Source organism: Orbicella faveolata, unplaced genomic scaffold (assembly GCF_042242905.1).
Source record: "Orbicella faveolata isolate gen_17 unplaced genomic scaffold, um_ofav_v1 contig_36, whole genome shotgun sequence".
NCBI classification, from domain to species: Eukaryota; Metazoa; Cnidaria; class Anthozoa; order Scleractinia; family Merulinidae; genus Orbicella; species Orbicella faveolata.
The window spans coordinates 1,070,681-1,086,708 of record NW_028301565.1 but is presented as its reverse complement, the minus strand read 5'-3'; the positions used below and the strand labels follow the sequence as shown (position 1 = coordinate 1,086,708).

At 39.1% G+C, this 16,028-nt stretch overlaps 1 protein-coding gene across 2 annotated transcripts; it reads right to left on the bottom strand.

Annotated features, from left to right (window-relative positions):
• Positions 1 to 1,266: 1,266 nt before the first annotated feature.
• Positions 1,267 to 12,974, bottom strand: LOC110064563 (complement C2-like). 2 transcript variants are annotated; one of them, XM_020771621.2, is made up of 9 exons: positions 12,684 to 12,974; positions 8,840 to 8,891; positions 7,224 to 7,427; positions 6,394 to 6,564; positions 5,603 to 5,864; positions 3,925 to 4,361; positions 2,873 to 2,980; positions 2,654 to 2,759; positions 1,267 to 2,230 (listed from the first exon to the last, which is right to left on the bottom strand). In XM_020771621.2, the coding sequence occupies exons 1-9, from the start codon at positions 12,690 to 12,692 to the stop codon at positions 1,549 to 1,551; spliced, it is 2,031 nt and encodes a 676-aa protein (XP_020627280.2). In that variant the 5' UTR covers positions 12,693 to 12,974; the 3' UTR covers positions 1,267 to 1,548. The 2 variants fall into 2 exon arrangements, with proteins under 2 accessions (XP_020627280.2, XP_020627279.2); XM_020771620.2 differs by having other exon boundaries at positions 7,224 to 7,433; positions 12,684 to 12,973.
• Positions 12,975 to 16,028: the final 3,054 nt, after the last annotated feature.

The following is a 16,028-nucleotide window of genomic DNA, read 5'->3' as shown; positions in this document are numbered from 1 at the left end:
AAAGGCTTATTTGGTTTTCGGCAAATCAAAATAAAACCAAGTCGCTCCAATAGGGATTTTGATGTTGGGGATATCGTGACCTTGTCTAACACGAAATGTTGTTGTGTGGTATCATAACTGCTTTGTGTTTCAAGAGAAGTAGTTTAAAATTTTAAACGATTTCGTGATTTACAAGATTCAGCTGCACCTCCCGAAAGTGACCACCAATGATGGTGAACCAAGGAGGTCTCTTCTGGGAGGTGGACGGTTAAATAGGTACACGACCACACATGAGTACTCAATTCAAGTACTCATGGGGGATCGATAAACAACAGACAACAACTACAAGGAATGCAAGAAGTAAGGCGTTTCAGGCAATGCAGCCTTCCCAATTAGGAACTGGGAGCTCACGACACTGTTGACTTTCGATCAACGACACGACCTACTGTTCGATACTGTACTAATTGAAATTAAAGGCGCGACGCTCACTTTCATGAACTGTAACTCTTTGGCAGTCAATTGTAAGGTACTACAGAGCTGCATCGGTAGTTTTGTTGCATACATGTAGATGGGCTCCGATATGCTGCCAGTTGCAAGAGGTTACACATGCAGTACCCAGTTCGCAAAGAGAAATCACTTTATTTGGTCGCTCTTGGTTTTGATACCATTTCTCTTTCTTAAATATAATTTCGGTTTTAGTTTCTTATGCAAAAGACCTTTGGGTCGTGGAAATGATTGTCGAAAGCCCAAAAAGACATCTGCATGGACGCGTCAACTGATTGATAATCACCCTTCTAATTTGTAATCACCTAAGAACAAAGTGCCATCCGAATTAAGAACAAGACCACCTAGGAGATGTTTAAAACTCTTAAAGTTTCCAATAGCTTGGAAAACGAAACCGCCGACACTAAAGAAATGATCATCTTGAAATATGTGTAATCCTAAAATTCTGAGTTTAATCTTTTTGACACAGACAATTCAGTTTATCACACTTGGAATTTTTATACAGACTGTGCGCAAGAAATAGCTCTAAACATCAGAATGATCCCTGGGCGTGCGCACATCACGATGAGCACGGAAATCCTGGAGTCACTTCAGTTTTAGTGGATTCACTCTACGAAAAATGCCGCTCTATTAAAATATTCCACGAAAAAAGCGGCTAGTTCTCTCGCGCTACGGTGGTTCACTTGCATCTATAGAACTTCAAGTTCATGTTAAATCAAGTCTATCCCGTGTTTGTTTTATTTTTATTTTTTTTCAACATTGATCAGATTTATCTCCGCACAGTTGATAGTAAATAACTTTATTTAGTCTTCAATATGTCGATCTTGTAAAGTTAATATATGTACGAGTCCATATTTTGTTCTCCAGTTTTTATCGGTTTTCAATGGCGTGTGATGTGACTTGTGAAAAAAAAGTTAGTTGTATGTTTTACACTTCCAAACAGTATATTTTACATTGTTGAAACGACATCTAAACCTCATGCATAGTCTTCGCGTTTCTAAAATCTTTCTCTTGACGTTTTCACCGTTCTTTGTCTCCTCACGCGAAGGAGCAGAAGTGCAGTTTTCATTCAGACCCGTTCCGCTTTCCATTGTTTCTTCGCAAATTTCTTCCTTTTCTTTTCGGGGGGTTAGTCTTTTCTGATATCCAGTTAGAATAGGGCGCCACACGAGTAAAAAAGCTGTAACGACCTTCGACCCCGCATCCCTCGCCCCAGCTCACTAATCCCGCCACAGTCCAGCGATAGCCTCGGGACTTTGAATCATATCGCTCACGCACAAATGGTCCCCCACCGTCACCGCGACATGAATGCTGTCCAGCCTTGTCATGTTCGGCGCAAAACATAACGGTGCTGTTAAATGCCTGGCTGGTGTTATTTCTGCAAACTTTATTGGACGATACCGCCAACGCAATATGAACAGTCACTTTTGTTCGGCTTTTCTTGCGGTGCTTTTTGGAAGATTTCCTCTCTTGTTTTACTTGGGTTTGCTTTTCTCCCCACCCCGCCACAAAACCATGTTTTCCAGGCGTGGCTAAATCATTTCCAGGCATTGCAACATCCGGCAAGCATACAGGACTTACGTACTTTCCAAGTTTGACCTTTCGATTTAGTTTTATGAGCGCGATGTCATTTTCGTGGCTTTGGCGTTTGTAGTTGTCGTGGATGAAAATCTTGGTTGCTTCAATGATTTGTTCCGGGCTGGTTTTCCTGTCACCCAGATGATGGCCTCCGGCTTTTACAGTGTATCTAAAGAGAGAATGGCGACTCCATTGGATGAAAAAAATATAGTCTAAATTGGTTTCCGTGGCATGGAAAGACTTGAAATTTTTCTACCCTACCCCCACCCTCACCCCCTGGATGGGATGCTAAAACAATGCATTTATATAACGGGTGAAGAGAGGTATTGTGGGAACAAAATGTCATGCCTAAGATCACAACAGGCAGATTGGCCATTCTCTCAAACCAGAAACCCAAACCTAGAAAAAGTATATGATAGAAGATTGATTAAGAGGCCAGTTTCCATTTCTTTGATGAATTAATCTGACAAATATTGTAACCTGACGCCATAAAAACATATATGGGCAAAAATTCCCCACTCCCCCTAGTTTGTTAAAAGACGCGCGTTAACCTCACTTGTTGATAAGTGGAAATGGATGCTAATGGAATTACCTGGAGGCTGGGCGAACGATGGGTCTCCATGTTTTAGAGTAAAAGCAATGTGCGGCAGTGATGACCCATTCCTTATTAATAAGAGCTCCGTTGCAGACGGGAACTCCTAACAGAAACAAATAAAAACTATTAATGAACCACAGAGAATATAACAAAAAAAATGAAAAAATAGTCAGCCAGTTTTAAACAGAGGCTTTGGAAGTGCACGCCCTGGCTTACCGCCCCAGAAAACATGAATTTGCCAGGGCCATACACCACTTGTCGCCTTGTTGCCGCGTACATTTCGCGCTCTTGGTTTAGTGACACTGACACCGCATTCACTGGGATCTGAAAAAACACAAAAGAAAGCTTCTTGTTGTCCGAGTGTCAGTAGTTGAACTTTATAAGTGCACAAATGAGTTACTTGTAAATGCACTATATCCTAACCAAGGTCATGCGATAATTGACTATGAATGAAACTTAAAACAGCTACATCACAAAGCAAAGCGGTCAAAGCAGACTGTTTTCTATCAATAAAAGACGGCAATTTCTCCATGTGGCCTGTTCCAGCCATGAAAAGCAGCGCGAAGAACGGTGATCGTTGAAAACGACGCGATGAAATTCCTTTTTTCACCCCCTGAATCCAAACCCCTCTCTTTTCATTTCCACTAGCCGTCCTTCGCGCTGTTTGCCAACTAAAAGAACGCCTGGGAGAGGTTACATGGCGTGTCGAAGAGAATTAGGTGGAATAATTTTTTTTTCCAATTTCGTTTAACACCGAAACACCAGAGAGGGCATTGATTCACTGCATATGTATATTTTTTGTATCAGAATTTTTCATCATCTTCAAATCACAAGATCACAAGTCTACGTCTACCGCGAATATCGCTGTTTGAATACAGCGAAACCCAGGGCCGAAGCTTGTAACAAGCAAACCGAGGCACCTGCCTCAATTACTTCTTCGTTTTCGTTGTACGTCATTATCCTCATCTAAACACACAAAATACCTAGGAAAAAAATTTAACTATGGACATCGTCTCAGTCATAATTTATTTTTGGCTACGGCCCTGGAACCCGCTTTACGGCCACTCCGTTTATGCAGCCACCTCGTTATTACGCCCCTTCATTCTGGCCTGAACAAAAGCTTAGTCAGTCATTTTCGTATTCAAAGAACCTCTTTAATACGGCCACCCCATTAATACAGCCAGTTTTTTGTGGCCCGTTGGTGACCGGATTAACGGGGTTCCACTGTATGCACCGTGTGGGACGTTTGCCTTTACCAGGTATCTCACCTTTTTTCTTCAACGTCACGGTGCGACGCACAGCATCAAACACGTCACCATAATACCTCAGAAATATAAGATGGCTCTTGACCGGCTGTGAGACAACAGACGACAAAACTCGTGTATTGGGGTTCTTTCCAATAGCAATGGAAAATATCTGAAACGACTTCTCGCTCTCCAATAAACGTGACGCCTTAGGGTGACTCGTTCCCATGTTCAGGAGTCCAGTGCTTATTATGAACATGGCCTTGTTGCTGTTAGTTCTAGTGTTCGGCACTATACGGCGTCTTGTCATGTACATGGCCCTTCCCAGCGAAGTACCACACCCCCCTGGTTTCTTGATAGCGCCAATCTTTTTTATGACCTTGTCTGAAGGAGATGCAAAATTCATGGCGGTGAACGGTTTGCTACTGTAAGAGACAACCGCTACACGAATGTCCCCTCGCCTGTGAGAAAGAAATAACAAAAAATTAGTCAGTGCATGCTTTTACATGTTGTGCATGTTTGGGTTTACAATTGTGTCATCAGTATAGGAAAAGAAAAGGCACGTATACTATGAAACATGATGAACTTTGGCGGAACAAACGGACAGCATCCATTGGTCGCATTAATCATGTTGCAATAGAAATTAGCGTACGCTTAATTATTGACGACAGGAAAGAACAAAAATTTGGCAGTATACAATCCGTTTGAGTATTTTCTGTTTGGTAATCCACACTATTCTACAGAATCCAACTTTTCTAGGGAATTTTTGTAGTCTTGACAGTTAGGCCCTCCGTAGGCGGACATACTTGGGACAAAAAGAAGTGTTCGCTTAAGTGCTGTGTCAAGTACATGAGTTTAAGCAAAAGCTCAGGCAACATACGTAGAAGTAGTAAGAGGTTCATGATTAGCGTTAAGAAAACTCCCTAACAAAAGGCCCCACTTAACAGCAACTTAGCGCGTCCGCGTATGTTGCTTATGCTTGTGTGCCAGTAACAATCAGCCTCAAGGGGAGGTTTCAAATGTGTTTGCACCTGACCGGGACTAGAACTACGAGTCCGTCCACGACTCTGACTTCGCCTGAAGAAAGCTGAAGCAAGGATTTTGTGTTTTGGCTCATCTCCCAGTTTATTCATTTTTTTTTTTTTAACCCTAGACATCATTTACAAATTTTTAACACAATTTTTTAACACAAAATTATGTTCTTTTCAAAATCTCAGCCTCGGGTTTATTCTTGAAATATTCTTAAAATTTCGCAAATTTTATCCTCGATATTTCTTATAAAACATTTCACAAAGAAGCCGCGACTGTGCTCTCTTTAACAAAAAGATACCATATTGCCGTGCGTCTCTTCAATAATAGATCACAGATGACGTCAAAATGTGGCGAGAACAAAAAAAAGGTAAAGAACAAATATGTTAATGAGGTGAGAAAAAACCTTGCCATGTGGTAATGTGGTAAATGTGGTAGGAACAAATATGTTATTACCACATTTACACATTTTGACGTCTTCTGCGATCTTTTACTCAACAGACGCACGGCAACATGGAATCTACTTGTTTTATTTAATAAAGAAACAAAAACCATCTTTAATGACGTCACCTATGTGTTTTTCCTCCGACAGATCATAAGAATCAAACAAAATGCAAGGATATTTCGACATATTATTATAATCATATCGTTACTTTATAATTCAAATACTCACAGGACAGTGGCGGCTAGAACTCGGATGAGTTCTTGAGCAAACTTGAGCCCAATCTTGTAATCATCCTTGGAGACCCCATTAGATCCATCTATCAAGAAGATCACATCTAGGCCTCCGTCAAAATCTAGATCAATTGAGCGACGCGTTCTGGAATCAACCTTGGAACAGGAGCCATTCTTGTAGCATGGATATTCAGCATGACTATCTAACAGGCTGTAGCGAACAAATGCGGTGGCTTCGTTTACATCCATGACATTCTTGTCTGAAGAAAAAAATCAAAAGTTGTTTTACAAAACATTTCCGTCTCTTAGACAGTAGTTTCGACTGGATATCAGCGTCGTCGCTGAATGGGCCACCCTGGCTAAATAAAGTTTATCTTTACCTTCACAACATTATCGAAACATTATCACACTCAGAGCTCCTCTCATTTTCACATACTTGAAGGGCCTGAAGAGCTATTGACAACTCCAGTAGTTACTCTCAAGCATAGCTCTTTCAACAAAACGACAACTAAATATATAATTTTGAAAGTATGGTTTGAAACTCTTGTTTACGTTTTTGTGAGCGGGAAAGTCCCAACGAGGTGGAATAAAATAGCTTTGTGAAAATACTGTTCCATTTTCCTTTTTTTTTCGAAACCTTTTTCCTTTTTTGTCTCCATAAGGTTCAATGCGAAGACTTCCCTAATCAGTTTAGCAGCTAATCAGTTTAGTGAACCCTCTAGGTTCACTTTCCCGCCGTAATATGCAAGCCGTCATTCCAGAGCTGACTATAACAGCTCAGTAACATACCTACACACGCCGGCCGAGCAGTCCATGTTCCATGCTTCTTACATACACTAATCGCTGGACCATGCAGTTTGTAACCGCGGGCGCATTTATATTCCACGGTGCGACCAATACTGAAATCAGATCCGATGAAGTATCCACGGCGGATTGTTCCTGGGTTACCACAGCTCGTAACTAGTAACAAGAATTATTAAAGAAGCCAAGAATTGGGTGAAAAGTGACCTTCATTGTTTTATATGATACTGAGTTCGAGAAAAAAAAAACGTAAGGAAGTACATCCAAATCATCAATTCGCAATCCTGTACCGCAGGCTCGAGGTGATGAGAAAATCCTCAACTAGTTGAGAATTTTCTCATCACCTCGAGTCTGCGGTACAGCCGAACGTGTCGCTCTACAAAGAGGGGTTTATTGTTGTTCCAGCACTTTCGTTTCGTTTTGTTTTGTGTTGATTTTTGGTGTTTGCCTTTCTAAACTATTTCGAGCAAATATCATTGTTATTCATGCTAATGATGGGAAATTCAAGAAGAAACATTACATACATAGTTACTTAACGTTTTACACTTAGTAGTCTTAAGGTATGTGAGGGACTCTAAAAAATGCTTTGTAAGGTTCCTAAGGAGAATTGTTTGATAGCAAAGGACGGTAGACTGGTAGTCACCAGTGAAGGGTTGTCTCTCTTGTTGGCTGACCAGCTGACAAAATACAGTGTGAAGATCATCCAGGGAATTATTCTTGTGTACATGCAGCTCAACTGTCAAATTTGAAAAATGCCTTGAGGGGGAATGGAAAACGGGACGTGGCAAATAAGCCGTTTCGCTTTCAGTGTTCCCTACCTTTTGGAAATCTACAGCTAGGCTCTTTCCCAAGCAGTTTGCCTTCTAAACAGCGCCTAACTCTGTCTCCCTGACCAAGTTGGTAGCCATTGATACATTCATATGTCACTGTGGAGTAGTTACAGCAGTGCTTTATGGCGACGTGGAGGGGAGGATGTTGAACCAAGTCCTTTACAACTGACTCGCAAGTTCTCTTGCTAGAAACTGTTGCTAAGGATAAATCAACCATTGATGTGTCGGTCAGTAATCATATAACCATCTCTGAGCAATTATAAATTAAGTGCATATCCACGTGAAGATTGTCCTTAGCGTGACTTGTTCGTGAGGTGCAGTGTCAAGGAAAAGGAGCATGTCCATAGAAATTCCTACATCATCGTCTTTATCGTCCATATGTCTTCTCATTGGCTAAAAGTCTACAATTAATTCTGGGAAACAGCGCAACCTACAGGTTAATCACTAATCTGCTAGCAGATTAGTGGATAATCTGTAGGTTGCGCGCGCAATGAAAGGATTTCCAAGAGCAATATCGAGCTCACGGACAGCGAAGTAAGAACATGGCTTGTGATAATAAACTGCGTTCGGTGCGATAATGCGTTTGTCATTATTTTCTTTAAAACAATGTATAATAAAACAATTATTAGATTCGGTTTTTGTGATATCCGAAATAATCAAGGTATCGGTTAGTGTTATCAGCCTCAGCCTTCGGCTTCGGCTGATAACACTTACCTCGACCTTGATTATTCCGGATATCACAAAAACCTCATCCAATAATTGTTTATTAACCGGAAAAGAGTAGTTGTTATATTTACTCGATATACCTCAAGAGCGTTTTTTTTTTCTAAGAAAGCTTTTCAGAGCAGTTGCAGTTCTGAGATGAGATCTCAAGTAGGGATAAAAAAAAAAATGGATTGCATCTCTCTCGGGTTTGTACTTGTAAGTTAGGAAGTCCAAATACATGACCCGTTTGCACCCAAGAGTGGTTTTAAAACAAATCGGCGGGCAGTAAGACGAAATAATAAAATTCCAAAAAAAGCCTGTTGACATGATGGAAATATCGACAGCTCCATAGATTTAATCAAAATGATACAAAGTTGGTTTTGAGTGGGGAAGATTTAGACGGATTTTTGGAACAAGGAACTTGAACAAAAATTGGTGAAATGTTTTCAAGCTACGCTCTCCGTGAAGAAGACGGAATCATGCTATTTTCAGCAATTGCATTCTTTCCTTTCGTATTTAACTTCGAGTTCCAAACTACTTCGAACACAAAAACTCTCAGGAAATTAAAAGAAGGGAAAATTTCTTAACACTGTAGACTTCGTAAATGCTTTGCAAACCGTTTTAAACTGGATGAAAGAACTGACCGTGTCTGCCGTTTAGTATGTTTTCAGTCTTTTTAGGGTTCCTAATAAATATTTTTAGCCCATTTATTGTCATTGTTATTTTTGAATCAACATTTTTAGGTCTCGTGCCATTTTGTGTCTCCTAAAATAGCATGCCCGGGTCAACTGTACAGACAAACAGACTCTGTACTAATGATCACCAATTAGCGAGCGCATGCATATTAACTTCCTAAATTAGCAGAAAATTAAGGATTACACAAGTCGTAAACTTCTCACCTTCATCGAATCCCCGGACGAATGAAACGGTGATCCCTAACATAAACAGCACCTGTAATGAAATGGATCCTTTTAAGCGTACATGAAAACTCGAGTGGCCATGTTGCTCGCATTGTAAGGTGTTGAAGGAGCTCAGTCACCTTATTTTTAGTTATTTTGGCTACGTACAAAATAACCTTTAAATTGAAGGAAACCTGAAAATAGTAGTTTACTAAGATAGCAAAAAACACCAAAAAGATAATAATGAACCATAAAGGAACAAGGATGGTCAAGGATGGAGAAGATTAACACGGATTGCAAACGACGAACTAAAAAAATTTAGGCTAAATGTTTCAAGATGCGCAAATCGTGACGAAGCTCATTTAATGCGTGCACAGGCTCCCAACTACTCTTTGCGAGAAGAAAATATCATGACTAGGAAAACAGTAAAAAAAAGTTCCTAATTGTTGACGACTCCTCTCTTAATAGCAGAAAAAAGCATCGTTAAAATAATACGCAATATCTTGTGTAGTGTTAATTGTATCGAGAATGATTTCATTAACTGTTTATATGACACCTAAGCGAACAGCGAATTCCTGAATATGTTCCAAACCTTACAACTAGACTGATGAAAGCACTCAATTATCAATAGCCAGCTGCTGTTGCGTTTTTTCTGTATATATTTTTTTCTTTTTATTGGAAATTCGATCAGCTGCGCTTGCATTTCTATGTTCATGATACCGGATTTTTTTTTTGTTACTGTCGGTAAATAATTTGGGGTATCTGCCCGCGGTCAAAGACTTGACGAAAGCGAGGGAAAAAAAAACAATGTTCCAGAATCTTTGATCAAGTTTGAAAAAGTGCAGCTGACCTAATCAAAAACGCCGCTGTCTTAGAGCTAGAGGAATTGTGTTCCGATATTGTGTAAATACAGACGCCCGTCAAGAAAGCCTTATCGGGCAGTATGGAAGCGGGGATTATGGACAGATAAGGTTGTTTAAAAGATTAAATAGAAACCTGTGCCCCAAGAATCGTTCAAAACTGGGATAAGGCCAGTAGATAAAGATATTGTTCGAAAGATAACTTAAATATGCAAAATAAATGATAAAACGTTTTCAGAAAAGAAGGAAAATGTAAAGTACTTCTGGCTAGCTAAAATGAGCTTTTCTATATATGATGCAATTATTTTGCCTTTTAATAAGAGAATGGAGGCCCTCAACTGCGACAGATGATAAGTAGCAAAAAAGCTGATTATACTGAAAAATCCAATATCTATTTATAATAGGTTTTAATTTTAAGTGCCTGGTCAGATGATAACAATCAAATAACAGATTATTAACTTCCACCTACGCGGTCAGATCACAGAAGGAAGAAAAATATTAGAAATTGAAAAAATGACACTACAATGCGATAGCGAACTGAAAAGGTTGTTCAATTTCATTCTAAAGGAAACTGATCTCTTCAACAAGTGAAAGTGTGCAACTGATTTAATTCTAAGTTGGAAATATGAATTCTTCCTCTTTAATTTTTCCACCCTTGCTTTAGATTAGATTTGAAAAGTTATTAGTCCAAAAATGAGGCATCACTAGACAAATCAGTATCCCTTTGTTCCTCGACCCGTGTGCACTCAAAATTATTATCGTCTGGCAAAGACAAAAAAAAACCCAATTGATATTGGAAATCGACCCTGAAAGGGCTGAGAATGTTCTCCGCGTTAGAAAAGTTTATCTTGATTGACCTACTGGCTGCACATACAATCTACTTTATCCTCTTAAATCTGATGGAATTTTCACGACAATGTACCCTTATATCTCAAACTACCAACTCGATCGTGCAACTTATGGACAATTTAATGAAGACTGAACATACATTTGTCGATTTCATTTAAAAGAATACACAAATGATTAATCATAGCCTTAATGGCCACTTATGACAAGGAGTATTTTTTAAACAGACCTCCTTTCAGAATATGTAAAAAGCTCATCTTCGATCTGATTTCCTGTCGCCTCCCGCGCAATTTTAAGACAGGAAATGGTAAAGCTAAATTGGTATTTCCTTCTTATGTATTTTATCTGAAACGCGGAAACGGCCTTCGTGAGTACAGTGTAATCCTTACAACTGTTGCCAACACGTGTAAACCAGAACTTAAGCCGTTTTAGATTTATTGATACACACGCACTACACTTAAGAGTTTGCCCACGTCCAGTTCTCCAAAAACAACTACACATTTTGCATTCTTATGTTAAAACTTGCACATATAGAAACTCGGTAATATTGAGAGAGCTTTCATAGTTCTAAGCCAACCCATAGTGTGGGTATGTCTTAGTAATCTTGTCATTGTTATTAATCATTAAAGTCATTATTAAATTAGAAACCAAACGCTATGAAATCCGTTTTACCTTGTTTATTCAATAGCAATGTCTTGTGAACATACTATTGCTAATTTTCCATCTAAAACTACAAACTTATAACACTGAACATTTCCTATTTGGCCTGAAAATAAACGGAATTGAAAACGTGTTTTATCCATCTCAAGATTTAAAGTGATTGATAACTTTAAGTGAGGTGTTTAGGCTGAGCTCAGAGTTAATCGATTGTTCAAATCATGATTATAGTTATCTGTTATTTACACAAGCTACTAACAAGTATCAATACTTCATTAAGCCTAAGTTGAAATTTGCAAATTATAGGAAAGGATATATGTTCACATCTCGCTGCGTTTTTTGTCATGCATGCAACGGTTGCTAATTTATCGGTTGCAAAAATGTCGATAACAGTACAGTTTCCATCTTATTAAATTAGTCCAAATCAATCAACAACAAGGGTTGTTTGGCCTCAAACGTCGCGACTACAGAATAATTTATCGTTTGCCAATCGCTTTTAGCAAAATAAAGTCTGCCTATAAATTGGCAAAAATAACATGTCTATGTGAAGATCCACTGTCCCGGGAATTGGGTCTTTAGATTGCATCTTTAGAAGTGTTTCCTTTGTAACATAATTCTAGACAGACACATGTCATTTATTTTGACTTGATTAGTTTGTAAAAATCTGTATTTGTTTATCCTAGGAAGTATGTCGCGATTTTAAAAAAATAACAATAACTTTGTACTCTGTACCGGCCATAATTGGTCTGATTATCTCGATTGCAGACCGCCACATACCAAGTAAGTAGTTAATATTTTCTGGTATTTTGTCACAGAACGAGACAGCAACTAAAAATATACAACACAGGACAGCTGCTTCACTATATGTTCATCAAATTCTCATATTCCGAGCCTGTTCTGCTTTTGCTCTTAGTTAAAACATCATAAAACAAGGAGGTGAGTTTGCGTTAAAGATATCAATCAGCCATTGGCCACATAACTGGTGGGGTCAGGCATGTTTTAATGACTTGTTTATCATGTAGATTATATACTTCTTCAGGTAAACTTCCCATTGAGGCATGAGTTGGTTGTAGTGCTATGAAAACAGTCATAAAGCTCTTAAGCTTACCATCAGATGAGAAAATATTTCAAATACCTGCCTGTGCCTCCAAATGACATGATTTCACGCTAGGAAACGTTAGTTTAAGATTTAGTAAGAATGTGATATCCCAGGGAATCGAACGCTGGCAGAGTAGAAATTCGTTTCACTCTATGAGAATGAAGTGAACAAACATGAACAAGAGGATTACAAACGTTTGATCTCGAGCATGAATTGGACTAAAAAAACGCTCAAGGAGCATTTTTTTTTGGAACTTAGAGCGAACGATACTTCGTGACGACGGTAAACGAACCTATTTTTCCCTTCCCCACAGAACAGGGCGCGACTTGTGATGGTTCCAAGTCATACAACACAGGTAAAGCTACAAAATTCGTTCACCTACCCAACGCATTTCGTTGTCGTACGTCGTTTGTTGTTAACAGGTCTTCTCCCACCAACTGAGCAGTAAACAAAGCCGTCTTAATCTTTCACTGAGTGTGCTTTCAAATGTCTTAGCGTGAACTATCTCATCGCTTTATCAGCTGGGTCTGTTATATGATCCACTCGTATTGGGAGAATGAGGCCGAGGGCAATGGAACCATGTCTGCACTTCTTCAATACAACGTACAACCTCCAAATCAACTTAGCAAGAACTTTACGTGGTCTTACATAAGCATCATAATTGGCGCTTGCTTCATTCCACAGGGAATTGTGCGAGTTATTGAGAGGTCGTTTATAATAACCTAAAAACACTTCTCGTGTTTCGTTAGTGGATGCGGTTTTGCTAAATACCTCTCAAAAAGTCGTTTACATAAATACTCTATGACGTTTTCTCTAATCGTGAATTATCGACGACATACGTGCCATAAAGATAAAGGTTTTGATAGAAAATATTTGCAAAGCAATACTTCGGAAATCTATTATCTCGTTCACCTATCAATCTGGTGTTGCAAATATGTTTACAAACTTGTCTAGAGGGTATTAATGCCAGTTTAATCGTTTGGGAATTTTTCTTGTCTTGTTGATATCGCTTAATTGACAACATGTTGGTGGAAACAGCAACTTTATTTTCTAAAAAACGGTAAATTAATTGAGTGAGGTAAAAAATATTTCAAATCTGAAAAAAGACATTGCGTGCCGGTCGTTACAAATATCTTCCCGATCATTTGGACGATTTGACAATCAATCTACAAACTGCCCAAATCATCTCTCCACACATGACAGACTCTCGTGAAAACATTTTGGGGTGTGGGAAATTTCAACTATTTATATTTCAGATTGCATTTGACTTCTAAATGCAAGCAAACGCTTTAAATTGACCGACCACAGAACACTGACAGAATACAGAAAATACCCTCAAACGAAAAAGTTGAAACACGCACAAATTCGGCTCGGTCAACATTCTTCGGCCCTTTAGAGTAACTGAACACGCCGTTTGCATCTTTCGTCGAGTTGGCTTCTCACAAGCCAATTTAGTCAAGGTGGTCAGGCGTGGTGGACTGAGCCGTGGGAAAAACAAAACTATATTGTTTACCATAAAAACTGACGAGTGATTTTTATGCTTTCTGTCAGAAATTGAGTCTAAAAGGGAGATGAAATAATGATTGCGGACTTGTGCCTGATGTTAACTGTGTATGAGGTCAACAAGGAATAAGTACGGTCTGTGATGAGTAGACGAAACGTCATGTAATGCCAAGCCACGCGTGCATATTTCCCGCGCTTTTTCAGTTGTGTTGGAACTGGGAGCTCTGTACGTGATCCGTAAAGCGGTAACCGCTGCGAAAAAATCGAATTAACTGGATATATTGCAACTTAGTGAGTTCATGACAGTGTTAGATGTTGGATTTTGACTTTAAGGAAAAAATTATTCCTGATTATTTTGCACATGCGGGTGATAGTCTTCTCATCCAAATTATTTCACTCAGGAATCTTTGGCGTTTAAAGGTTTCTGACGTACTACTCTTACTCGGAAGCTAAATAAATGGCTTAAGTTCTCATCTTAAGTTCGTTGTAAGGTTAAAGAAACATTGTTTAGAGATTTGTCTCAACAACAGAAAGAATTACTCGCTTCGCGTTTGGCATTTTTCTTCGTTATAATCGTTACGGCAGGCCGAATTATTCCTGTCTAAAATTTACTGAAGATTTTATTTTAGCTTTGTCTCGACAACTAAATACTATCGGGCTATTCATTTAGAAATGTGTTTGAACTGTTATTGCTTCCGTAGAACATAATCCAAAATGTCCACGTGGAAGACTACAAAAACCGCACTGGGGTTAATCTAAAGCGAGAAAGAGTTTACTTGGTCCCATACATTCGGTCAGTCAGTCTATCGGTCGTCAGTCGAACATTCAGCAGCGAGTTGGCCATTCCTTTAATGTTTGGTAGCGGTAAAAAGTTTACCTTAAGTGCGGAGATGAAACCAATTAAGTTTATGAGGGGTTTTTTTTTGCCTTGGACTACCCAATTTCTTTTCAATGGCTGCAAACGCCCTCTCGACGAATAACGGAACACTCAACTGTAAGCTCCTCATAATGGGCGTCAAGGGTCAACAGAAATTCTTCAGCTTTTCATACAAGAGCGAATTCGTTTTTTAACTCAATTATTACCGGGGGATTTTTTAATTGTTCAAGTCCTGTAAAAACAATACCCGGAGCTATTAAAACGGCTAATCTTCAGCTAATATATTGCTCTTTTAATCCTGATTGCAGGTCGCTCAGAGTCTGAGCATCAAGTATTTCGACATTATAGATGTCCGAGGACTTTAAGCTGTGTAAAGGACACATATATTTCAGTGGGCATTGCTTCCAGGAGGCCTCACAATCAAATAACTACTCGTGGAAGACTGCTCAAACTGAGATTAATACAGATATGATACCATGCGGAATATGATTCCATCATAATCGACATCGTCGTCGTCGTCGTCATCATCATCATCAGCAACAACAACTTTCATTTTTCATTTAATTCAACGACAGGACAGAGTTGCTTTCAAAGACCTTCCATTTCTGCCATAGGATTATCAGTAAGTGTCAGTAGCACAGAAATGTGCTTTACCAGGTATCTCGTTCTTTACGGCCGCGGAAAATGAGCGTGACTCTCGTTGACTTTTCAAGCGTTCTCATCGAATTAGAACCCGCTGAAAATTTATCGATATTGCGAGTCAACAAAGATCACAGAAAATGCGTTCATTTGACCAGCAGCACGTACTCGCAGCTCATGCGCCATGATGAAATAGAATCGGTAGAGTCAGTTCGGAAAACTTCCTTCCACAACATTCTATCAGTATATATTTATAAGATTTCTATCTCAGTTTTGTTTTATCTTGTTTCCATCTGTCGTTTCCTTTGTGTGATAAAGATCAGTGTTCTGCTTAATCCCAATTTTGTTTCGTTTTGCATGACTCAACGTAATCTATCCAGGCTAACTACAGGACTAAATGAAAACAAATTGGAAGGTGTTCACTAAAAGAACATATTTTCAAACAGAGATAGCTATGGCTGGTCAGTATTCTATAGCTGTACATCGTCTTCAGTTTTTGCTTAGTTTTTAGCTTATTTTGGTTTTGTTTTCTAGACGGATCAAAAGACGACACTTGGAGAAGAGGAGAACTCTCTTGTTCCAAGCTTTGATGGGCATTACTTATTAATTACTTATTTGGTCGTTGAATAACCAGAAACTACAAAAGGACCTTTTGAAAGGGAATCACTACATCGCGTTTCGGACCACCACATCGTGTCGTTTTGTAAT

What these genes read in the sequence shown, in the direction of transcription:
- LOC110064563 (XM_020771620.2), bottom strand. An exon ending in TGCTCGGCCGGCGTGTGTAG is followed by an intron (nt 5,865 to 6,393) that starts GTATGTTACTGA and finishes TTTTTTCTTCAG; the next exon opens with ACAAGAATGTCATGGATGTA. An exon ending in CGTGACGTTGAAGAAAAAAG is followed by an intron (nt 2,981 to 3,924) that starts GTGAGATACCTG and finishes GTGTTTTTTCAG; the next exon opens with ATCCCAGTGAATGCGGTGTC.